Here is a 27,323-nt window from a genome sequence, read left to right as displayed (position 1 = left end):
GTGACGCCATATAGAGTCGATGCATGATTTGAGATATTTTTTTCGAAATAACGATATTACTTACGGGCTAGAAATTTCTGAATCGTAATCGATCTGATCATGTCTGCATGAATCCGCCCAATGACGATTCAGGCCTCAAGGCCTTGGATACTCTGAGGATGCCATGGTTTAGGCGGTATCAATATGATTTAAGACTAATAAGACTAAAACCGCGTTGACACGGTCCAAGTACGATCCAAGTACACTTGTACCGAGTGCCATCCAAGTGCACTGGTATGAGACATCTTCATACTAATTAATCCTATCCAAGCTATTTGGACCGCGTGCTACTCATCCAAGTTAGCTTAGATAGGAATAATATTAGTATGAAGCTGTCACTTGGATGGCACTCGATCCAAGTGTACTTGGATCGTACTTGGACCGTGTTAACGCGGCTTTATTACAATAACTAATGATATTAATTTATTGTAAACAATGATGGTATAAATAATGGGTAAAATGGCGCTCTTGGGTAGAGTTACAATGCTTTCTTTATCAATTTAGAAGTGTCACACATCAAAAAAGGGCGTGCGGAAATCATTTCAAGTTTATTATCAAAATAATCATCAGTTAACTTACAATCTATAATCTACGCTTACAATAATATTGAAACACAAATATCAGTAGACATGGCGACACTAACTACTGGTCTTTCGTGACTCGTGAGTATTAGTCTATGCTCGTGAGTGTCGTGACTAATGTTGTTGAAGTTAATAAGTTTGCTCGCGCTGATTGTGTGTAATCCTGTTATCATTGCTCGTTAGGGGCTATTAATTATTAGTCTTTGTAATAATTATACTTTAAAATATTTATTGTTGTGTGAATTATCGATTGTTCCAAAAGAAAGTTGTACAGACCATATTTTATAACCTATGTCATAATCTAATCTATTAGTGATTGACGTACATTTCGTGTTTTCTACTTTTAGCAGTGTAAATATAGACACATCAATTATTATTACATTGCGAATATCATGTTTCATGAAGTTTCGAAAAAATCAACAACGATTTTGTAATTTCATAAAATGTTTTGTTCCTCGATTTTCGGTAAATGTGCTGCAGATGCTGTCATGAGATTTTATAACTTTCTTTTTAGACCTAACCTAACCTACCCCAACCTAATATTACCTAATATAATCTAAGTTTGTGATAATGATCCATCAAAATGTACGAACATTTTAAATTAACAATTATTTGATCGAAAATCCTATGCGCCGACAGAAAATGGTATTTATTATAAGTGTCTACATTCCTGCACTTGTCACATACCTACACTACATTTTCATCATAAAACATATCTCTTGATAATGGCCTCTGCAACGAGCCCGAAACGTCATTTAAAGAAGGAAGAAGGACACACGGTGGAAACCCAAAAATCTACTATGATAAAAAACCCGTCTGAAATGGGCCTAAGTGCAAGAATGTAGTGGTCGTGCGGGGGCGGCGCGGCGGTGTCTTGCGAAACTTAAACGTATAACCGTGTGTAAAATGTTCGTAGAGTGTCCTTTTTGGGGCATAATACACACGCTTATACGTTTGAGTTTCGCAAGATGCCGCCGCGCCGCACCCGCCAAATCACTACGGCCGAGCACTAAGAGCCAAACCACACGGGCGCTGCGTCTGCGAGACCGCTGTATTCCGACTGCGAGCGGAAGTGATAAGACACCGCTGTTGGATATTTACTCCCACTCGCAATCGGAATACAGCGGTCTCGCCACAGTGATTACGCAGCGTCCGTGTAGTTTCACTCTAAGGGCCCACATGCTCAGCGTAGGTCAAAATGGAGCTTTTATGGTATATTCAGAGCATAACCCTGGACATTCCTTAAACGTTTTAGATAATCTATTTATATAATTTTGAAGCCTTATTATCCTTTATATTTATTTTAAACATTTGATGACTGCATAAAGTATTTTTATTACATAACATAGTATTCTTTTAAACCTCTCGCTCTAATGTTTTAGAATATAGTCAAATTTTAGTATATCCATGTGAAGTGGTGTTAAGATTTTTTAGGTTTATTAATTTTTAAACGCATTTATAAAAACATTAAAATTAATGTTAACATTATATAGTGAAATATTTACAATAAAAAATTATATTTTATAATCTTTGTGATCCCAAATTTGACAAGAATTAGGCATTTTATTATTCAAAAAATGGGCACGATTAACACATTTGAAGATAATTCTAAAGAAACTGATTATAAGCGATGTCTTTGACTATTCAAATGTGATAAACATCCTACGAATAATGATTGCTTTATAATAATTATTGACCTAAGAATAAGGTAGTATTTTTTTGAAATACGCCATTTCTATTGGCGTTTCCCAGTGGTTAAGCTAGAACATACGGCCGTAGCCATAAATTGACAAACTATAACTGAAGTAGGGAGTAAGATGATGTTAACGCGTGTTTGAACATGTACCGAACTGAAAAAAATGATTTTCATAGAACATAAAAAATCTGAAAACCATTGTAAAAATCCCCGAAAAAGCATGGCATTCATAAACTACAAAAGAAGTTGTTTATTGTAATGAAGTGCTGAGCCGAGCTGAGCTTGGATTTTTTACATGCAATATCAACCATATGCGTTGATACTTTTTCAATGTTGTTGGCGAAAACACCAATTAGGTACTTAACTAGTGTCATAAACGTAATTCGATCCCGGCGGCATCGGACAAATTTTATTGCTTAGGGTTGAGAATGTTGTTTTTAAATGATCGACACATTAACAGTTTTGCTCGGTATACCCGAGAAGTAGCTCGTTATAAAAGTGAATAAATGTATGGAGAAAATCATAAACTTGAGTTGAGGCTTATATATTATATTTTATGACAGTTACTTAAATATAATTTGCAATTTCTCCAAAATTACGAGTAAGTACCTCATGGCCCCCACATCCTGAAGCGGGCCCGGGTCACCCTACCTATCGCTAACGATAAAGGCAGTGTGACGCTCTACAGTAGCGTTTTCCAAATGGTGTATGCGGTAAAATTAATCAGATTATTTTGTGTTCTTTGGCGACTTTTGTTTACTGTTATAGAGAATTTATGATGTGTGTTTATATCACTTATCTGGTCGACTCGCCACGCCGGGCCCTTCCTGAGCCCGGGCCTCCAGGCTAAAGCCCTGTCAGCCCCACCTTTGTGGGGGCCATGGAGTGCCTACAACAATATTCTTTATGGTATTAATATATTTTATGTGGTCATTAAATATTGTTTTCTGATGAGAAAAGACGGGGTATAATAAAGACGTATAAGTACGTTTTTTCTACAAAGTCTACAGATTATCTAGGCTGAGCTAGCAAAGATACCGCAAATTCTTTATTTTCGACTTCCACGCAGCACTTGGGCCCGTAATGGTTAATAATCTGACCTATATAGTGTGTTTATGAACATATTGATAACACAAATATAATATATATTTCCCATAATCTACTAATTTCATTACATTTTATGATTTATAGCAAGTGTGGTCAGTGATGTTATTTTTTAATTAACCCAAAAATATGGGTAGTGCAATTAAAAAAGTGTAAATCGATAAAATAATCACTATGTCAAAATGGTATCGCAGCATTTTTTTGCCGTTTATAGAGGTTTTGTGATTGTTTTCAAAGCCTCAACGCGCATTCGCACGGCGCACACGAAGAATATTTGGAATAATTCAACTGCCAAGTCCATACCTTTGGAAATATGTCCAGATCTGTCCAAGAAATGTTCTCTGAACGATATAACATGGGGCAGCTCTGTCATTGAATTTGTGCAACGATGGAAAGTAGTTTCGATCGGAATTAGACAGTATCTCCAGCCAAACCTTCAAGACAACACTTTAAATATTAAAAATACTCTACCCAAAGAAGAAATTGACGAGTTGAACAAGCGTTTTGAGAGTGTTTTCGATGTCGCTAATTTCGAAAAATACATTAATGACAATGAGATTAATGCAGTGGCAAAACAAAAGAAGACATTTTATAATTTGAATTACAAAAATATAACAAAAGTGTTGCCGGTAGTTGAAACTATAAGTAATGAAAAAATAGATTCAAAAACTCAACAGAAAGATTCTTCAGTCGATAAAGTTTTAAATGAAAATAAAAAACCTAAGGAATTAAATATAAATAAAATTGATACGACAAAACTAGATGAGACGATTGTTTTAAGTAATTTAAATGAACATATTGTTGAGAGTTTACCGGTACTAAAAGCGAAAACTAGCAAAGCTAAACCGAAAACAAAACAGATTCTCGGAGAATTGTCACGTAGAAGGGCTGTTCCCAGCTCAAGAATCAGTAGATTGATTGCTTTTGCTTCGTTAGCGGCCGGTCTGGGCGTCGGTACTGCAAGCGAATATGCGAAAACGATTCTACAAGGACCTAAAAAAGAAACGACGACCCTCGGAGGCCTATTTCTATCGACGGCTAACGCTGAAAGACTCGTCGATACACTTTGCAAAGTCAGAGGGGCCGCGCTGAAATTGGGGCAACTTTTAAGTCTTCAGGACGAGAGTGTCATGTCACCGGAGCTGCATAAGATTTTCGAACGCGTCAGGCATTCGGCGGACTTCATGCCGGAGATTCAGGTGGAACGCATGATGATATCCGAGCTTGGAACGGAGTGGAGAAGTAAATTTGCCACCTTTGAAGATAAACCATTCGCAGCCGCATCTATAGGCCAGGTGAGTACCGATGCATGGCTCGTGAGTCTCTGATCTGTTTGTTCAATTATTTTCTTGAAATATCCGAGAAACAATTGGTAGGTGATGAATTTTCCAAAATATCTTAAGTGTAATGTTTATTTAAGAGGTAAAAAAAAGGAAAATCTTGAGAATTCTCAAGAAATCAATAAACCAATCTCGAATTCTCGAGAAAATAAATATTCTTGAATCGAGAAATATCAAGAAATGGAAAAAGTCATGAAATTGCATGTTCTAATTTAGGGCGGGTCCATAAATCATACAATGTCTGGCAGAAAGTGGTACTTTTCGAAGATAAGTACAGTGAGGTATAAATATTATAATCTCCTATATTATTATCCTAAGAGATTTTGGAAAACGTACCAACTGCTCATTTAAGCGACATTTTATTAACATTTTTACATCTTCACTTCGATATGTACGCTACTGAATTGTCTACCTATTGAATTGAACAGATTTGAAAAATATCCGATAATTTCGCAGAAACGTGACGTTTAAAATCCACATTACGTACCGTACACGATTTGCCATATTGCTATTCACGGCCGACCGATTGACGTCTTCGTCGCTTATGACCTTCTAATCCTTTATTTGCAAACGGAACTGATTATTTTAATACAAATATCGTAATGTAGGCATTGGCGCACTTTTTTCCGATGAGAAAACCATAATCTTGGTACGATTCTCTACGTAAATTATCTGACAGCCGCGTCGACCACTGCTATAATTTCATAGATAACGTGATATTCCAAATTTGATTTTTTTTAAATACTTTTTTATGGCTGTCACATTTACATGTTTGCCACACTGTATACTTTTAAGCACGATATTTATAATCAACCGTGTTTAGGAAAAAGGGCCTAACCCACACAGAAAATTTTTACAGGAGAGGCAAAATACGTTTTTTGAATGATTTTGGTTTAATGTTAATAAAATAATAGTCACAGACATTGGGTGCATGATGATTGATGATTTGGTGTAATATCTTTTCGATCTACTAACAATTAAAGAAGTTATTACAGAAAAATCATTAAAATTGAGGGTAAATGCTTTTTTCCTTAAATTAAAACTTAATTAAAGCTCAACGGTTACTCTGCGGCTTACTTCCTTTTTATAGAATGTGTATTTAGTTGTATATATTGTTAAAATCTAATAAAAGCACTTTTCAAAAAATCGAGGGTTACTAATCATATAATCGATATTAAAATAAAATGCATTTTGACAAACTATTCTTAATCGGATTGACTGATACACAAACTTTATTTTATTTAATCATGTTACCAAGAGATATTAAATGCGAATTAATTCATAACATCGTCTCAAAAATTAAATAGGTACCCATAACCTCAAAATAAATGTAACGTCATATTTCCTATGTTTTGGTAATATTTCCTATGTAAGTATAATTAATTTAATTAATTTTAGGTACCTACTCAATATAGAATTTATGATTGATTATTTCGTATTATTTAATCTTTAATCATAGCTTTTACTGTACTCTATGCAAATACAAGTGAATTTTCTGGAGGGCGATTCACGAATGAAGCAGTATGACCGGTTGCACAACGTAAGCGCAAACCTTCTTCAACGAAGTATATTAAAAGTCGACCGGTAGTGTCGAGTACAGTATGCAATTGAAGTATACACGCTTTGACGGTAGAGGCGCTAGCAACTCTCCGTTTGACATATTATTAAACGTCAAAAATTCGTACGTAGTGAACAGGCTGTTATTCTATCTTTTACATAACTATTACCGCTGAAAGTATTGGTTTGTGTTTAAACTCACACATAAATATTTATTGTGATTTTGTAATATAGAAACATACATGTTTGTTTTCAAAATACAACGGAAATTCCGTGTTGTAATATTGTTATATTGGAGACGTAACTAGCTTGTTTAAAGATTAATTGGCTACGTACTTCAACAATGAATGATTTAATCATGCAACGTTAACGGTAAGTACTGATTAAATATGAAGTCATTACCAAAATGGATAAAAATGTTGTTTAATTTCAATGACATTCAAAAACGTTCCGTTTTGGCATGTTTACTTTCTATCTTACTCTAACGCATGGACATGAGGTATAAGCATGCTGAATGCTTTCTCACTCGCACGTATCCATTTCGTTCGAAGCTCTATATACACAATATCTCCTGTAAAACTAAAAAATTTACGTGCTTCAGTTAAAGCGGTGTTTTTCACTGCTTCATTCGTGAATTGCCCTTCTGGTAGGGTACAAGCAGAACATTCAAATAATGCTCATCGGTGTCTAAATTCTTATAAAAATTGTTAACACTGCAGATAGGCCAGTATTGCTACGTCAGTATTATAGTCGTTTACCTTACAGCGTGATGAATTTTCAATATCGGAGCGTCCAAACAACTGGCTGAATCCAGATGACCCAGGTATCGACACATATTAGCCATTCCACCTTACGGTAGCACGATCGGCTGCCTGCCTTTCTGGAATTGGCAGTTTATGCAGGTTGTTTTTAATTTGTACACAAGATTACGGTACATTAGATTTTTTTACCAACTCTGCATATTTAGACAATCAAAAGATGGCTTTGGGTTGTTTTCAGAGGGTACCATTAATGTATCTGTTCTGAGTTATCACTTATTATATTACAGTAAAACGTCGATATAACGGACTAATGCGGGTAAGGGGGTGTCCGTTAAAGTCGAAAGTCCGTAAAGAAAACCCTGTTTATTTGTCTTCGGATGATAAATCCAGACACCCGTTGTATAGTGACGTTAATGTTCAATGTTGACGCGTTTGCTTTCGGTAATCCTGCTTAAAAAAAAAGAATCAAGTTTTGTTTGCATTTTTGAAGTCTGCTTTTTTTTTATAATCAACTCTCTAAAATTACGATAATGCGTGTAATATAGTTGAATTTCGGTATCTGATATTATAATATGAATACGTGTATTAAATAAGGCTCTAAGTACCAAAAAGTAGTATTGCCTGTAGTTACAAAATACCGAGTCATTGCAGTAAAATTTCATGAAGCAGACCTTTTGAAAAATGTAGTTTTACGGTGTGAAGCAATCACGGCAGCTTCTATAATTTTAGATATTAAGAACTCGCAAGTGTCAACACACCATCGTCAGCTATTTTATATTGAATGCCGTTGACCACTGTAGTTCTACTTACACAATTATAAATAAAACACGCCAACGGACTTACAACGTCGACAGGTTTAATTATTTTGCTGTGTTTTTTTGACTTGCTTGAGGCACTTAGACTATAGTTGAAATTATTTGCGTTGGTATGTAGAATATTTTTCTATAAAATGTCAGTTTTTATTATTTTGGTACTTAGCGCCTTAATTAATACACGTATTCATATCATGCACAGAACATTATTTACAAGCGGTGACACTCAGATTTAAACATATACAGGGAACTCCCAATTAGAGCGAGACCGCTGTATTCCGACTGCGAGTGGGAGTGAGTACGCAACAGCGGTGCGTTCTCACTTCCGCTCGCGGTCGGAATACAGCGGTCTCTTATCCGCGCAAGATACGGTGTATACAACAATATAGTAGCTCTTAGGAAAATTTGAACTGATATTAGAAAATCATTAAAAGATTCCTGCAAACAAACCAAAATCACAGACTTTCTTAATAAATAATTAGTATTAACCCTTAGAATGCTACGCAACGATATATCGTTGTTTTTGATAATGGCCAGAAATGCTAACAACGATCGTCATTTTGCTTTTGATGCCTGAAATGTTAAGTTAATTTGGGAACATACTACTGCACCAGTGGTACGAAACATTGTTTATCTATTTAGTTTTATTGTTGTGTAATATAACCCGATTCATATATGTTTTGTGACTGGGTAGGTTTAGAACTTATAACTATTGTATTTTTTTTCATGGCATCACCCTTTTTACAATAAAAACAATTCCAAATACAAATTTCAGTTTACCATATAAAAATTTGTTTACAGTCAAATTCTTGGTGGAAGGACAATGTTTTATTTTATTTTATGCATTAGAAATAATGGGAAAGACTTTTACTCAACTCAGTGTTTAAAGTAGAGTGGATTTGTGCTATATAAAAATAGTTTCATTTATAAAAAAATATTGAAATAAAATCATTTGCAATACATATTTTAAATGTTCCAATAAACAAACACCATGAAGACCTTTTTCACAAATCACGCATATTGTACGCGATCTTTTAACGAGGCCACCATGCAAAATTTTTCTTTTCAGCCGGGTAGTTTCCTAATTCCACTACTTTGTATTATCCAAATCATCAAAACGATACATTAATTACGAAACGTGTTTTCATAATATTCCGATTTCTCAGAATCAATTAGAGTGGTAAGGTGTCTAAAAATAATACAATACTTTAATTTATCGACAATTATTGGTAGCAATCCTCGACCGGATTTTGCACAACATCGTAGCAGCCAAAGGGTTAAACTTGTTTAAATAATTGTCCACTTATAAAATGTATAATATCTAGTATTTTAAAAAGAAACCATAGCTTAGAATATCCGTGTTTTTCGTTTATCCGTGCCGCCTCTCCCCGCCATTAGGCTCCCAATTATAATTGGGAGTCTACGTCATTAACAGAATGTTTTTAACAATAATTTTCACATTTGGGGCGTTTCTTTTTATATTGTTTGTTTACTTTGTGACGTCACATTTTCTCTGATCGTCCACCCCCTCCCCCCTTCGTCATCACAAGTCATCACATTATATCAGACCCCCTCACCGTCCCTAGAGCGTGACGTCATATATGGACGACCCCTTTGATCGAATACTTTGTCCGTTATATCGAGGTTCTACTGTGACCATTAAAGTACTAATAACTATTATTTGTTTCTTGCATGATTGTTATAAATACTGTGACTTGTTTTTTTAAATTATGAGACGATCTAGCATTTTTTCTGCCAATTGGTTTATTTTCTTTATCCTGCGTGGTGTATTTTAGTCAAATGTCAGTTGGCGACACTCGGCGTGTAGCTTTATCCACTGCACTGCGAGTTCAATCCACCGCCCTGAGATTAGGTAGTTGGCAGTGGTGAAGGGTGGAGGTAGACTTTTAAGGTCTGCCATAAATAGTACACACTGAACTTGTCAGTGATACGTATTTGTTTTCATTGAAATAATACTACACTTTACAGATGAAGTTGGTTAATATTTAAAATTAAACCTGATGGCTGCCAATGACGTCTTAAGACGCGAACTTTTCCGTGAACGAAACGCCGCTCATAAAAAATGACGTCTTTGGACGTCCCGCTTTAAACGGGATTTTATTAACGTTAATCAATTATTTTACGCTTACAAATATGTTGAACACACAACATTTACTTATATTGGGAATATCGTCAAATACTTAGAATTGAAACAGAATTCGTTTCTACCACTTGACACGTTAATTGATTTAAATTTTTTATTTTTGCAATAAAATTCGCGGCGTGCAAGGTACCGCCATACATACACCTACCGGCAGTAAAAAGGTTAAACCCTGCATAAACCAAGCCATAATAGATAATAGTCAAAAAAACTTGTATTAAATCATACATAACTTTCAGTGACGTCCCGTGGGGGTAGGCAGATTGAGCGTCGCTTGGGGGCGGCATTTACTCGAAAGGCAGCAGATCAAGGAGAATCATTTGTAATATTGACTGTGGAATGGAAAAAGGGCGTTCAGCTCACTGGTTTTATCGGGTTTGCGATATATAGTTTACTTCCGTTGCCCTTCGACGTCCTCGGTGTTTCGAAAAGAGACGTGCAGATTTTCGCATAATTACAGTCTGATATTTTGTTAGTAATGTATCCCTACAACACATTTCGTAGATATTGGACTCATGAAAAGATGATAACAATGCTGTTTAAAAAAATGCGGCGGCGTTTTGGCGCTGCTTAGGGGCGGCATTTTATCTAGGGACGTCACCGATAACTTTGGATATTTTATATATCTGATAACTTTGGATATATAATATTTTTTATATATTTGTATAGTTTGATTTAGGCAAGGCTTAATGAATTTAAAAAAATGAACTGACAATTTGTAATATGTATTTTTAATCGAACGAAAACACATAAGTATGAATGAAAAAGTGTGCACAATTTTGCCGTATCGCCCAACATATACCAAAACTATTATGGTTGGGTTTAGGCAGGGTTTAATTGATTCTTAAAAACTAACCAACACCATCTGTAAATTGTAGTCTTAGTTAAATAAAAAAAATACGTATGACTATCAAAGTTTAATGTGCACTATTTATTTTAGGGCGGATCTTAAGGGCCTACTTCCACCCTTTGCTACTGGTGGTCAGTATTTAGGTGATCTCCTGCACCGATTGCGCGACATGGTAAATTAGTTGTGCAACTTGTCATGACGCATTTTAACGAGTCAGTTACGTATTGCATGCACACTACATGTTGTTGTGTAATATCGCAATATTAACATAGCATTTTTGATAACACAGCGGCTCTCGTGGTGCAGTGCGTAAAGCGCTGGCCTTCCATACGGTAGCTCCGGATTCTTGCCCGGTGAGGTCGCAATATATTTACATAATCTAATATGTAAATTACTCAAGCCTGGAAGTTTTGAAGGCTGTCATTGGGCTTCATGGCTTGTTATGATGTAAATGTATGTAATCAAATTATCTTCGCAATATTCTTCACCCTGGGTCACCCGAGCCGGAATAAATATTTGTAAAATCAAATAACATGCTTGAACTATTTGACATTTGACATAAATAACAAAATCACTATCAATTTTACATGAAAGAAAGATAGTGTTTGAGACTTTCACGGTTGTTTTTTGTCGTATAGATCAGTACTTCTCAAACTGGGGGGCGCGGCCCCTTAGGGGGCCCTGAAGCTCCTGCCAGGGAGCCGCGAAATATTTCTGTATTTAAAAAATAAATCGTAAAAACGTGATCACTGACGATAACATTTCTCAAACTTAACCAAAGTACAATTGGATAAGAACAACATTTTCTAAATACTTAGGGGGGGACATGCTCAGCGTAGGTCAAAATGGAGCTTTCGTTCTATTTTCAAAGCATGATCCTGGACATACCTTAAACGTTGTAGATAATCTATTTATATAAGATTTGACGACTGCATAAAGTATTTTTATTACATAAAATAGTATTCTTTTAAACCTCTCGCTCTAATGTTTTAGAATATAGTCATATTTCAGTACATAAATGTGCAGTGGTGTTAAGATTTTTTACATTTATTAATTTTTAATCGCATTTATAAAACCATCAGTATAATTTATATCGACATTATTATAGTGAAATATTTACGATAAAAAATTATATTGATAATCTCTGTGATCCCAAATTTGACAAGAATTAGGCTTTTTATTATTCAAAAAATGGGCAAGATTAACACATTTGAAGATAATTCTAAAGATACTAATTATAAGCCATGTCTTTGAGCATTCAAGTCTGATAAACATCCTACGTATAATGATTGTTTTATAATAATTATTGACCTAAGAATAAGGTAGTGTTTTTTTGAAATACGCCATTTCTTTTGGCATTCCCCAGTGGTTAAGCTACAACATACGGCCGTAGCCATAAATTGACAAACTATAATTGAAGTAGGGAGTAAAATGATGTTGACGCGCGTGTTTGAACATGTACCTAACCGAATTTTTTTTTTTTTTTAACGGTAACCTACTTCCTCCCTACTCCCTACTTCAATTCAGTTAGTCAATACTTCAGTTAGTCAATACTTCAGTTAGTCAATACTTCAGTTAGTGTGTTCTGCCAGAACAGAGACGAATGTAGGTAGTGTTTGTTAGTTTTTAAAATTCAATTAAACCCTGCCTTATCCAAATCATAGTAGATAAGAGTAAAAAAATATTCGTTTATCCATAATTTTGTTTATCAACTATGGTTTGGTTAGGAAGGATAAATGAATTTAAATAATTACAAGATAAAAAGAACTTTTATATATAACTATAATAACGTACGATAAGCATACGAACTATAATAGTATGATAAACACTTCTGAAAACTGATTCTGTTCTTCCCACCATATCTTTATCGCTGTTCGGAGAATTGCATGGCTTTATTAACTATATATTATGACTTGTATAGTTCCGGTGTCTACTGTGATGAAATATGTACAAATTGAATGTTCTACTTATAATAATAGGTGTTTTTTCTTCTTTCTATCAAACCGAGCTGTGAAACTGTGCTCACTTTTTGACATTTATAATCGGTATAGCCTGGCAAATTGTCATGAATAGAGTCATGCTTGAACAACGCTATCAAATTATCCAAATTTACTTTGACAATCAGTTGTCAATTATAATTGCATTTTATAGTCAAATTTCAATCCGTAATGGCTCATTTTTGGCTTCTTCTTCTTGGTCGTGCACTCATGGCTGAGGATCGTGACCACATTTAAATTTCGCCATCCTTTGAGCGACCAAAACTTTCCATCCTTCTCGATTTTCCGCTTCTCTCAGGGCAGAATGGATGGTGCCCCCAGTCAGCTCTTTCACTTGGTCGCTCCATCGCGTAGACACTCTTACTCTGCTTCGCCTTCCCTGGATGCTACCCAAAACTACCAGTTTCTCCAGGTTGTCCGGTCCGCGCCTGACAATATGTCCAAAAAAATGCAGAATTCTTCTCAGACATATCGTCAAGAGCCGTTCCTTTATCTTCAGTCTCTGGATGATTGACTGGTTCGTCCTGTGCTCCGTCCAAGAAATGCGAAGCATTTGGCGCCAACACCACATCTCAAAGGCATCAATTGCCTTCCGTTGTCTTGCCTTCAGGGTCCACGACTCGACTCCGTATAGAAATATAGAGAACACTAATGTTTGCACAAGCATCATTTTTGTGGCAATCAAAATTCCCCGATCCTTTCATATAGTTGTAAGGCGTGTCATCACATTTTTTGCAATCTGTGTGCGCCTTCATATTTCCGCTTCGCATCCGCCCTTTCCACTGATGGTCGATCCCAGATATACAAACTCGTCGACTGTTTCGAGGTTTTGGAGTGTACTTGGTGTTGGTAGAAGGTTGGCCCTATCAACAACCATTAACTTGGTCTTATTCCTATTAATAAGGAGGCCGTATTTGCGACTCTCTTTCTCTACCCGGTGGTTTTTGGCTTAACAGGTTTATTAATAAGCAGAATTATCGCATATGGAAACCAATTCAGGAGTGACCCTTCAGACCCTTATTACATCCACAAAAATGCACCGTTTGGTGCGGTTTACACGCTGGTGGCATCATTGGACCTTATTTCTTAAAAAATGAGGCCGTAGCTCAGTCGTCAACATATTAAAATCAAAATTTGTCCACAAGTTGATTTCGAATAAATGTTCCTGTTAATTATTGTCGTCCAAGGTCGTGCGATTTGACAACTCTGAATTATTTCCTGTGAATCCACGTGAAGTCACAATCAACAATTGACACCGTGGCAGCTGACATTCTTTGTGTTATTTAATATATACGGCCAGCAGTACTCGAAAAAGTGGCTCAAATTGGATGTCAAGAATAGCCGGTGTGACCATATGGCCAAAAGATAATTTTTTGTGTTATTTTTTTTACAATTTAAAGTTCTATCGGGCTTAAAAAAAACACATTCATAAATAATATTCACTTATTAATATTAATACTATCGACCTAAGGTACTTGATGGAATTTGAATTTAAATTCTAATGGATTTAATATTCACTTATATTAATATTAAAAAATATGCAGTAGCTCAACATTTCACCAAAGAGAACTTGTATATAACCCCCGTTTTGTGGACTTGAGAGTCTCTGATGGTTTTTTTCAGCACTTGTTGGGCACTGATTAGCAGACAGAGGTAAATTTTATATAAAGAACGGCACTTCATTGGTCAATATGGGCCTAATAAAGGTATTTGTAGCCTTTATTCAAAAATTTGGACTTTTAAAAGGAATCTGCTTTTTTTAAATTCCGAGTAAACAACATTAAAAACTGTGTTTATTTAAGTTAAGGCTATACCTCAGCTGAGGCATGGTCTAAAAAGATCGTGACTAGGCGATGCGCGGAATGCAAATGACGGAAGCCGAACGAAATATAATTTGTCATAAAAGTTCAACATGCGTCCTTTTTATGTTATGTTTATTATTATATTCGTAATAATAATAGTATATTCATTGACATGTTTTCTTTTTTAAGTACATACGTAAAGTTTTTTAGTCATCTTTACACGATTTAAGAATATTTTCATCCGACGCCATGACAAAACGAATCGACGTGCAGACGCCTCGACTATCGCTCTCCAAATGGCAACGCGGCCGTAATTTCGTTGTACATACAGATGAAAATTATTTACCGTTTCACTTATGTACACTCTTAATAAGATGACAACCGTTAGATTTGTTTCACGGATTACCCGTTTAAGATGCATACCTTGGGTTAAAAATAAAAGGAGCCTGATATGTTATTTATGTGATGCCATTTGAAATTGAGTTGCCTAGAGTCATTACTCACGTACAGTAGGACCTCGAATTTCGCACATAATTGGTTCCTGAAAATGTGTGCGAATGTTGAATGTTCGAAAGTAGAGGGAAGTAATTTTTTTTTTAAATTGTGTGTATTTTAAAATATGTATTTATCAAGTAAATATAACATGTTTAAAAAGCGTTTAAGAGACATGTTTAAGTGGGGTTTGCGGGTGTTTCCCTTAAAAAGTTATCAAGAGTTAACTGTTTGCCACTCTTTTTCTTTTCTTCGTATAGTATAATATAACATGCTATGTCTTTATTGATCGCCCTACGCACTTGAGATATGCGTTCTCCATTGGGATCACAATCTTCCATAATATTTAAAAAATTGTCAAGACGCATGAAGGCTTCATTCATATTTTTCATTGTTAAAGTAGTCTTGATGATTTTATCAGCTTCTTCTTCCTCACTTTCATTATATATTTCATTTTCGTCAGCCGATTCTCCAGTGAATTTAATATTATGAAAAGAATACCTCATTTTAAACTTGTTAAACAAACCGTTATTTGCAATGACATTATTAATGGACGACGCACTCAATACAGTAGCTAGCAAGTAAATTCGCATGTATAGGTAGACGTCACGCAATTCCATTATGCGATATCACGCCTCGGAAATTTATAGCAATATGACCTTTATTGTAATGGCGTTAGAGCAGTGTTTCTAATGTCAATGTTCATTTGAGCGAACCCGTTCGAACCGAACCATCCGGCAGACTCAACAAAAAGCATCAGGAATTTATAGCAATATCACCTTTATTGTAATGGCGTTAGAACAGATTATGCCATTCGGCAGACCCGACAATAAAGTGAGTGTCATTTTTTTAACCAAATGATTCGTCCATATTAATGTCATTGGTTATTTGCTTGAAAAATCATGTTAGAATCTTCTTTTAATCTAACCTTCCAATCTTTGTGCAAACTAAGAGCCTTCGCTTGAATAATTGAAATACTCAGAGGGACATCTTTTTGATGTTGGTCATCGATCCATGATGACAAAGATTTTTCCATTTCATCAATAACTATGCCGTGTCTTTTGGAAACAATCTTTAAAGATATATTTCCACAGTTTTGAACGTATTCCTTAATTTTATTTTTATTTTTCAAAATTGAACATATCGTAGACCTGTTAGTATCATAAGAACGTCCGATTGAAGCAAAAGATTCGCCGCTATCAGAACGTCTAATAATTTCTATCTTTGCCTCGATCGTGAGAAGTTTATGAGTCCTTGATTTCTTTTTGTTCGTATCAACACTGCAGTTTTTCCGTTTCTCACTCATGTTTATAAATTTTAGGGTGAAATATTTCAAATGAGTAAAATTAGCAAAACGCACAATATGACACGCCCGCACGCGCTCCTGCGCAAGACTAAACCTATCCTAGCTAGCTCACAAGAAAAGTGACGGGTGCGAGCAGGATGCAAGTGACGCAAGAAATGCACTTGCTTGTGAGCGAGCGAGAAGGGGATATCTTAACCCCACGGCCCACAGCGTGACGTTTTAAAAAAGCGATTTTTTTTGAAATGTGCTAAAATAGCGAATTGTGCGAAAGTCGAACGTTCGTATGTCGTGGTCCGCCTGTATTCCTAAAATCGAGTTTTGAGATAATTGCAAAAACCCACAATAGCACTATTAAAAGAAAAGTATTGAACTCCTTTGAATATTAGTGAGTGAGTGAGTCGATTTACAGTTTTAAATAAGACTGCAGACACAGCACACTGAGAAATAGAGCTCCTGGTTGGTTAGAAAGGCCTTGATGACAAAACTCACATTATTCATTGAAAAATAAATAACGATTTTCACATGGTTTAAAGTGACTTTTGATAGCCAACTATTTTTTTTTTATTTGTATAAATTATTGACTTCAGAATCACTTTATGTAATTAACTCAAAATGTGAGTTATGACTCTAGGCCAGCGTTTCCCAACCTTTTTTGGCTCGCGAACCACTTGGTAGTACATCACGCTTAATTGTACCACTCCGTGCGCTCAAGTGAATGGAGTACAGCGCCATCATAACAGTGACGGCGACATCTCAAGTTACTGATAGCTAACGCGCTAAATTTAAAAGTGCACTCCAAAAATACGATATTGATTGTTGGATTTGAGATCATCGACTGTACATAATATTAACAACTGTACTGTATATTATTAATTAAAATTATAGAAAAAATACAATAATTTAAATGTTATTTTTATGACTGATTTTTTTTTACGTCCGCCATTACTGATTATTTTTCGCATACCACCAACTATCCACTCGCGTACCACAGGTTGGGAACCGCTGCTCTAGGCGACTCAATTGTTTAACATGCATAAGTTGGGAAATTATAAATATTAATGTTGCTCAGTTAGCATTATTCTGATTATATGACACATTTATTATATTCTTCATTGTGATAACTTACTCAAGTGCAGTTATAAACTGTTTTATACAAATTTTACATGATTTTTTGACTAAATAATGCCAAAGTGTAGTATTGGTTACTTATCGTGACGAATTGTCTTTTTATACACCCTGTAAATTGACAAATAAACGTTAGCAGTAGTGTGAAGTTATAACTACATTAATCATTGGAACAGTGCCCGTTTTCGCGCTTCACTTTCATACATTTAATAAACCATTGCTTTTATTCAATGAATAATTCACAAGATTTTGAGAATGTAACATTCCATATATCGTCGGTGTTTTGTAAAAAGGGCGAATTAACCAAAATGCTATTTTACAGGAGGATTTTTAAATCTATTTGTTTATTACCTGTGGATGATTATAAATATCTAACAAGTTTATAATAAAGCTTAGAAAGAATACTGGCATTATTATAAATAATATTTTAAAAGGCCTAATATGTCACGTTCGCTTTTTATTCGTAATACTAAATGGATATTCGCCCTTACGATTAACGTTTTTAAGTACTTTCCTGTGGACATACAAATTCGCCATTTTTACACAACAAAGCTAGTGGGTTACATACGAGGGTGGGTCAATAATTCCTTAGAAAAAAGCATTAAAACAGTTTTTATTTTTGTATTTTTTTTTTATTTCTCAACATAATCTCCTTGGAGCTCAATACACTTGGTTAGACGTTTCTCAATTTTTTTTAAACCGTCAGAAAAATAAGTTTTCGGAAGGCCTCAAAATAAGCATTTGTCCGATCGATGACTTCTTCATTTGAAAAAAAACGTTGTCCACTTAGCCATTTTTTTAAGTTTGGGAAAAGGAAAAAGTCACTGGGGGCTAAATCTGGCGAATACGGTGGGTGGTCGACCAATTCGAACTTCAATTCTTCAATTTTAGCCATTGATCGTAAACATGTGTGAACACGGGCATTGTCCTGATGAAAGAGGATTTTTTTCCTGTTTAAATGAGGCCGTTTTTCTTCAATTTTGTTTTTTAGCTGGTCCAATAAAGATGCATAATAATTCCCTGTTATTGTTTTTCCTTTTTCCAAATAGTCAACGAAAACAATTCCACGTGCATCCCAAAATACAGTAGCCATAACCTTACCAGCTGATTTTACGGTTTTCGCCTTCTTTGGATATGGTTCGCCTTTCGCAACCCACTGCTTTGACTGTTCTTTCGTCTCGGGAGTATAGTGGTGTATCCATGTTTCATCTACAGTCACAAAGCGACGAAAAAATTCATCCGGATTGCGTTGCATGAGCGACAACAGGGCTTTAGAGGCCACCACCCTATTGCGTTTATTGTCGACTGTGAGCAAACGCGGCACCCATCTTGCAGAAATTTTTTTCATGCCCAATTTTTCATGTAAAATAGAAATGACGCTACCTTTTGAGATCCCTGTAACCTCAATTATCTCACTCAACTTTAATCTTCGGTCACTTAACACCATATCGTGGATTTTATTGATCATTTCTGGTGTAGTCACCTCTACAGGACGTCCTGAGCGTGGTTCATCCTTTGTTGATGTACGACCACGTTTAAATTCATTTAACCAGTTATAAATAGTTGCAAGTGAAGGAGCAGATATGCCGTCAACTAAATCCAACTCATTTTTTATTTCCTTTGCTGTTAACCCTTTTATATTAAAATGTTTAATAACAGCTCTAAACTCAATTTTCTCCATTTTCCATTTTTCCATTTTCCACAAGCAAATTTTTTTTTTAAATGTTCGAGAAACACAACAACCCGACCAATCTGATTGAAACTTCGCAGCATACTGAATCGGTAGTGCCGCTGCATGAAAACAAACCGCTTACAGTACTAGTCGCGCCACCTGTCGGCTTTTCTAAGGACTTATTGACCCACCCTCGTATTGTATTTTCATTAAAATCTCGATTTCGCCAAAATGGTTGATTCGCCCTTTTTACAAAACACCGACGATATTGATCATACATAACATGGTAACACAATATTTGAAAAAAATATAAAACTCGGCGGGATTTGGACCCGTTTAACCATTGGTGTCGCGCCAATCTGTGCATTAACCAATTATGCTACGAGCCTCTTATCCAATTACAACAATTTAAACTAGTAGGTCATACATGAAATGCTTATCAAATTGCGTTATTATTGACTATCGGTTTTTGTGTATTAAATCAAAGAATATTAATTTCCTTAATTACTAACCGACGCCCGGCTTTCCAAATATTCTCGGCCAAATATTTGTGTTATAATGTCTAGAGGCTCGTAGCATAATTGTTTAATGCACAGATTGGCGCGACACCCCAATGGTTATACAGGCTCAAATCCCGTCGAGTTTTGTATTTTTTTCTAGTAAGTATATATCTGAGGTGTTATCAAGTTATGTAGAGTGTGCGAAAATTATAAGTTGAAGTGTCATGGCCACCGTCGTGGCGCTGTGATTTATTATGAAAGGATTGTCAGTATTGTAGTTCTCGAAACGGCTTTTTTGTGTTGCTTGGCTTTATTTTACTTGCCTTTTAGAGGGCGGTTCTTGACAATATATTGATATATATCATTTTATGTTCATAGGTACATTTGGCGACATTACATGATGGATCGGAGGTAGCTGTGAAGATACAATATCCCGGAGTAGCTGAAGGAATAAACAGCGATATCGACAATCTGGTGTCAATTTTAAACGTCTGGGACATATTTCCAAAAGGCCTCTTCATAGATAACATCGTGGAAGTTGCCAAGAGAGAACTGGCGTGGGAAGTCGACTACGCCAGAGAAGCGGCTTGTACCATCAAATTTAAAAAACTCCTCGAAGATCAGGTCCAGTATTATGTACCGGCTGTTTACCCGGAACTTTCGTCATCACGGGTTTTAACTACCGAACTAATCGAAGGTTTACCGCTTGACAAATGTTTTGATATGGATTGCGAAACGCGCGAAGAAATAGCGTACAGCGTAATGAATCTATGCCTTCACGAAATGTTCGTATTCCGGTGCATGCAGACCGATCCTAATTGGTCAAATTTCTTTTACAATCCAGCCAATCGAAAGCTTGTTTTACTTGATTTCGGTGCGACGAGAGAATATTCAAAAGAATTCATGGACGAATACATTGAAATAATTCGTGCCGCTTCGAACGGAGACGCTGCTAAGATTCTGAGTATGTCTCGTAAGATGAAATTTTTGACCGGTTACGAGTCAAAAATTATGGAAGACGCGCATGTGGATACTGTCATGATCATGGGGGAGATATTCACTCCTAAAAACGCGAGTAAGTTTGATTTTGCAGGACAAAACACCACACGTCGTATTCAAAACCTTGTGCCTACGATACTCTCTCAGAGGTTATGCCCGCCACCTGAGGAAATATATTCCTTACATAGGAAGCTATCGGGAGTATTTTTGTTGTGTTCAAAACTCAAGGTACAGATGGATTGTAGAGATATGTTTGAAAATATTTACGATAACTACAAAAAGAGTTAAGCGTTGCCCGAGGTTGTTAAAGAAAATGTTCAGAACGCCAACTGAGCAATGTTAGTGTTTATTGAGTTTAAATTCAAATAACATAATAGAAATAATATATTATAAGACATCTTCTACTTTTAGTGTAAATTCCTTGAATTAACCATTAATCGGGTAATTAGAGTTTAGAGTGCGCACGGATCTTAAGCACATAAACAGTAGTTACGTAGCATTATCGGACACCGTTCTAAGCACCATGCAAATTTTCTTGCTTCAAACAAACCTATAATCGTATTGCAATAAAATGATCTCATTATATTGAAAAGATACAAAAGTTTACAATAGGTTTCCGCCTTTAGCTCACCTCCCAGGGGCGGGGACTTTTAGTATGTTTACTTACTAACCACTAACAAAGTCCTAAAGTCAAAAATTCTCGCATATTCCATGCGCTCTACACCCATCTTTTGAGCACTCATTGACTGGACTAAATGCCAAATGTACAAGATAAATATTTTGGTCATCTGTGTCGTTCACTCTTTTTACCAACGCATTCCCAATTTTTCAACAATTTGGGAAATGTTAAATGGTTTTCCCATCGTCTTAAATTTAATCTTCTAAAAGGCGCATTCAAGTCCAAAGTGTATTTAATGTTGTACAATGCCAAATGTACAATATAAATATTTTGGCCATCTGTGTCATTCACTCTTTTTACCAACACATACCCCATTTTTCAACAATTTGGGAAATATCAAATAGTTTTCCCATTTCATTGGGAAAACGTGGAATTATTTTTCCTTCTATGAAACCATGCGAACGAGCGAATACAAATTTTCTCTGTCATTATTGTCATTAGGACCAATTCATTTTTCGCATGTTAAATTCGTAACTTTGGTCAATGTGTGTGTTCATCTTTTTATATGTCGATTATAGTACAAAGATATAAAACTATTATAGTATTTCTCAAAAAACTATAGTACACAAGACATTTCTCGTTTTGAATCCGTATTTGGCGTAAAATTTGGGGAATCATTCAGTTGGCAACACTGACCTGTTGAAGATATTTAATGCTAGCACTTTCATTGCAAAAAAACTGGTTTGAAACTAATTGGTAAATGCGCACGATAAGCATGTCCTGCGGTGCATTCCTCTAGCGTAGGAAAAATTGCACGAGTTTAGACATAGCTATTGACAAATTTATATTACTGTTTTCGCCGCTAAGTGTTACAACATGTTGGAGGCAATTTGGTTAGAGCGTCGAACGATAACTGCTTCACACCACGTAAAACACTAATCTTCGTCGATTTTACAATTTCTTACTGTAAGATCGAATGTTGATAATAATCTTTTATAATAAAGTATATTTGTAGTCAGAAAGGGAGAGCAAGTCAATGCACACGCTATGAATGTACTGCGGTGCGTTCTTCTAGCGAAGAAAAAATTGCACGAGTTTAGACATAGTTATTGTCTAAACTATTGACAAATTTATATTGCTGTTTACGCCGCTAAGTTTTACAACGTGTTGGAGGCAATTTGGTTAGATGGTCGAACGCTAACTGGTTCACACCACGTAAAACGCTAATCTTCATCGATTTTACAATTTCTTAATTTAAGATCTAATGTCGATAATAATCTCTTATAATAAGGTATGTTTGTAGTCAGAAAGGGAGAAGATAGCATCTACTGTAAATCAATTTTAGTAGCGGCTTCTTTATCCTGTCTTCTGCATTATTTATCTTCATACCGTTGGACTTATTTCCATCAGATAGTCAATTACTGAGGATGTTGATCACCGAAATTACAAGCGTTGTCAACAATCTCCTTCTATGTGGAGCTATCCAGCGCTGATATTGTTTCTTCAGTCGCTTTCTTGATAGTGTATCTCCATTTGGAAGCCGCATGGTCTTCAATGCCACCGGATATAACTCTTCTCTCCAGGCTGCTCGTATCTCTTCTTACTACGTGGTCTTTGAATGCATATCGTATTTCAGCCTCCTGAATATATTCATCATGGGAAATACACACGTCTTGTTCTTTCTCATTTTCATTGCACTTGTTACAAGTGTCTATATAGCGATGTATAAATTTCAAACCCGTCCCAAACCCAAAACTTAGATGTCCGTGGGATACTTGTCAATAAAGGACCTTATCTCCTCATTCTTCCCTTGATTATGTTATATAAATTGTGCATATCACAGGTAACCGTGAGCTGTACCCCGGAAAGAGATGGCCGTATAGTATTGCGATAAAAAAATGACACGTTGTTCATGTGTCATCGCATTCCAATTTTATTAGTTTCAATAAAAACATTAATTATTTTTTGATATTGATTTGGATCAAATATTTTATAATAAAAATATATAATAAAGTGTGCACTATTCATGTCGGATCTCCGTTGCCTACCTCCACCCTACACCACTACACCACTGATATAAATATATTATATAATTTACTTTCCTACCAATTTTCTTCTGTCTTTCCCTTGTATTCCGGTGGTTTTTATCACGTATGTTTAAATTGTTTTATTTGGACATGGATTCGATCTTAATGCTATACGGCAATCAGTTTCCGATGCAACATGTCAACGGTGAACTGTGATACGGCAAACAATGCATGTACAATTTTCTGGATATTTCTTCTACAATTTCTTTTTTCGTGAATTTTCCCCGCTTTTGTCTGCATCGGTTTACCCGGTCGGTCAATCCCGCATTTTTTTAATTAGATGGTCGATCTACGCCCTCGAGAGACGCACATTAATATGGGAAAATAATCTTGCACATTGTATTATTAATTCTTACGTTATTAATACCTGTCGTTTCCTCATTAAAAAAATTCACATTTCTTCACTTTTAACTTGGACATGGATTTAATAAAAATGTCCTCCTGGTCTTTTAGTGTGCCCTAAATAAGATGGCATTCCACATTTCATTCTACAGAACTGTTCTTTCAGCGTGAAACATTTCGGAGGTATTCTTCATCTTCTTCCGTGTCTGATCCCTGCCTAGACGATTCCTAACCATACCTGTGATGGTGCAGCTGGTTGCAACGAGCGGTCAAACGCATCACATATTCCGCAGTTTCAACAATCATCAAAGTAACCCCTAAGTTCTTGTTACTCCGGTTCATATCCGATTCATTGTTTTCCATACTGCGAAGTCCTGCTTACTAGAGATGGGAAAACTGGTCGATTTTGAAGACTAAGTATACTTACTACCAGTATAAAAAAATACTTAGTATAGAAACTTGTTCCAAAATATTTACTAGTATTTGGAATACTATATAGAGTGTTTGGCGTGCGTAAAAGTTTCATACTCAACTGAAACTAAAACTACCTCCATGTTAGTATTTGAAATACGTATCGGCTCAGGGAACTCAGACTGTCTCGGCTTCAATAGAATCGCTAAAAATACGCTGGGCTCCGCTTGTCGAATAGTCCCATTTATTATAAAATTTTAAACACATTTTAAATTTATGAATTGTTTTTTTGTTAGGTTACAATATTCTTGTTAACACAAATGAATAACAGTGATTTTTTTTAAATTTCAAACATGTTTTGAGCGGTCATATAACAAGCCTAAGCCTGTGCGTCATCTCTCCACTGTGCTGCGACACAAAATTTATGACCTATTATTCATACATTCGAACGCAATAGACTAATAAATTTAAATATACCTATATTCAAGTGATATTTTGTTCGCGCGCATTTAATGTCAATAGTGTTGAAAAACTGGCGAGTGCACAGAACAGCGACTCGCGATGATATCATCACAAGTTTATTGGGCCACACGTACTGAGTATGGGTAGTTTCATCCGAAACTTGAGTACACAAACTGGTGACAGTATTTCCAACTCACCTCTACTGCTTACCTCCAGGTTGTAGCTTCTCATTTGGCACCGTCGCATGTCTTGCAATTCTTTCTCACCTAAGGAAGATCTTTCTAAATTTTAGGCGTGATTGCGCCGGTGTATGTCCATATCGGTAGCGAAGAGCGGATGTAGGCTGTTAAGATCCTACATAAATAGTGCACACTAAACTTTATCAGTCAAACGTATTTGTTTTCATTAAACTGCGACTACAATGTGTAGATAGTGTTTGTTAGTTTTTAAAATTCAATTAAACTTTGCCTAATACAAACCATTGTAAGTAGATAAAAATCAAAAACATTTTATAAACAGAATATCTTTTATCGATTATGGTTTAGTATAGGTGGAGCTTCATGAATTTAAAAAAACAAACCAACACCATCTGTCATAATATGTACCTAGTCTTAATTCAGTGAAAACAAATAAGTATGACTGAAAAAGTGTGCAGCATTTTTGCCGGATCGCTCATAGCTTACTTACCTAACCTATATGGCATGGTTTATTTGAATTTTAAAAACTAACAATCACCATCTGCAAATTGTATTTTTTGTTCAATGAAAACAATTGCGTGTGACTCACAATGTTTAGTGTGCACTATTTATGGCGAATCCTAACAGCCTACCTCCACCCTTCGCCACTGGTCCAAAAAGTGGATGTCTTTCACCCATTGATATACTACTGTATACTACTGCATGAATCATATGCTTCTTAAAATGACGCCCGATTTTCAGCAACTCGGCCAGTGTTTAAAAGGTCGACTCGTAGTGGTTTGCGCAAGCGCAAGTGCAACGCTGACGGTGAGTGACTTGCAGCCAGAGATGCGTGCGATTTATTGCTAGTGACAACAAATGTTTGTTTCAAGCTAAAATATGGCATTGTGTAATGTGCGGAGCTCCATTTGGTAACATGTGTTTTGTGAATAACGATTACGTGTTGCAGACGAAACGAGTTTAGATGTGCGTGCCGGCCATTGATATACTACTGGATGAATCATATGCTTCTTAAAATGACGCGCGATTTTCAGCGACTTGGCCAGTGTTAAAACTTACTGTTTTAATATCAGCGGACTTAACTCGATATAAGCTCACTTATTATTTGTCTCGAAAACGACCTGGCAATAATTATGAGTAAGCCCGATCTAGCTTGCATCTTACTCTAACTAATAGTCAGCGCATGACGACTTGCTCTGTCCGCTCAGACATGAATTTTTGGTAGCTTGCAAGCTTTGGGTTGCAGCACCCTTAGGGTCACTATTCCAAGAACGCAAATTTAGTTTTACAGCCAGGGCAATACGGGTGAAATTCGGGAATCCATGTTAACGGTCTTAACGCATTATAAGACGATATTCATAATATCTTCTTTTGTGGTACATCTTTAAAATGACACTTGTATGGGAGCTCCTCATCTAGTAGTATATCAATGGTGCCGGCTTATACAACTTTAGAAGTGGTCCATGGAATACGACACTAACTTGACTGAATGAATAATTTTGTAACGTATTTAGGTCTTTGGAATATGTATTATTTCAATGGATTGTATCTTTATTTTTATCAAAGTTTCCTTTTTACACAATATAATGTTTGATTATGTTTTCAAATGAGATCCATTTTTGTTGTATTTATCTAATTTTTTGTTTTCCAATGCGTGTTTTAAATTAGAATATCGATGGTGCAGATCACAAACCTTCTATGTCAAATTTTATGATTTTGACTTAATGGTATCAAAAAATCAACAAAAATTTAACGGATCTGTTGAACTTTACTTCCTATGCAAAGAAAAAAATAGCCAAGTTTATTGATCTTTTAATTAAAACACCTATGTCATATTCATCGTATTATGCTGCAAATAAATCAGTTTTAACCTTCCCCTGTAAAATCGTATTTTTTGACTAAGAAGGCTTGTGATCTGCACCATCGATATGGTACCTAAGAAGTTGAGCAAATGGCTAATATTTGTAAAAAAAAATTGTTAATATAACCTCCACTCTGTGATGGCCCATGTGATCTTAGGCTAAGCGCGCGCGAACGATTAATTAATTTGACGATCGTGGCATGAACTTTTTTTCTATTGGCCGAATGAGTTCAGCGCGCGTGAATGCTACGGAATAGTACGATTTTGGTCCTATTGTGATATGCGCATTACCTTCAGCCGATTGAATCGTCAAGAACCCACGCTAAACAATGACAATATGCACTCGGCCAGGTGCGATCAGCCGGAAATCTGTGACAGAATTAAAATTTGAAAATAGGTCAATTTTGCTATCGTTCTTGTGCACTTAGACTTAGGATCGGGGCATTTTGAAAAAGTAAATAAGTGGAATTGGTTGGGTAAATGTGTGATTTATTATTATTATATTGTTATATTATTTTTTTTTGAGTTTCTTTAATGTGCATAAGGCTTA

General features: G+C 35.8%; 1 protein-coding gene across 11 annotated transcripts; it reads left to right on the top strand.

Moving 5' to 3' along the window:
- The first annotated feature begins 739 nt into the window (after positions 1–739).
- Coq8 (ubiquinone biosynthesis protein COQ8, mitochondrial) lies at positions 740–26,878 on the top strand. 11 transcript variants are annotated; one of them, XR_015069350.1, is made up of 4 exons: positions 740–798; positions 3,508–4,715; positions 20,174–21,132; positions 25,654–26,692. XR_015069350.1 is itself a non-coding variant. In XM_085940396.1 (4 exons), the coding sequence occupies exons 2-4, from the start codon at positions 3,603–3,605 to the stop codon at positions 25,725–25,727; spliced, it is 1,884 nt and encodes a 627-aa protein (XP_085796522.1). In that variant the 5' UTR covers positions 740–773; positions 3,508–3,602; the 3' UTR covers positions 25,728–26,878. The 11 variants fall into 11 exon arrangements, 10 of the variants coding, with proteins under 10 accessions (XP_085796522.1, XP_085796521.1, XP_085796520.1 ...); XM_085940396.1 differs by having other exon boundaries at positions 740–773; positions 20,174–20,870; positions 25,654–26,878; XM_085940395.1 differs by having other exon boundaries at positions 740–825; positions 20,174–20,870; positions 25,654–26,878.
- The last annotated feature ends 445 nt before the right edge of the window (positions 26,879–27,323 follow it).

The sequence above is a fragment of the Rhyacophila brunnea genome, unplaced genomic scaffold (genome assembly GCF_057557595.1).
Source record: "Rhyacophila brunnea isolate RB1 unplaced genomic scaffold, BYU_Rbru_1.0 scaffold_13, whole genome shotgun sequence".
Lineage (NCBI taxonomy): Eukaryota > Metazoa > Arthropoda > Insecta > Trichoptera > Rhyacophilidae > Rhyacophila > Rhyacophila brunnea.
The sequence above is the reverse complement of the archived record's forward strand: the minus strand, read 5'-3'. Positions and strand labels throughout refer to the sequence as shown.

Coding starts and splice junctions, on each gene's coding strand:
- Coq8 (XM_085940389.1), top strand. CDS start 3,603: ATGGTATCGCAGCATTTTTTTGCCGTTTATAGAGGTTTTGTGATTGTT. Junction 4,716..20,173: donor CAGCCGCATCTATAGGCCAG/GTGAGTACCGAT, acceptor TTATGTTCATAG/GTACATTTGGCGACATTACA.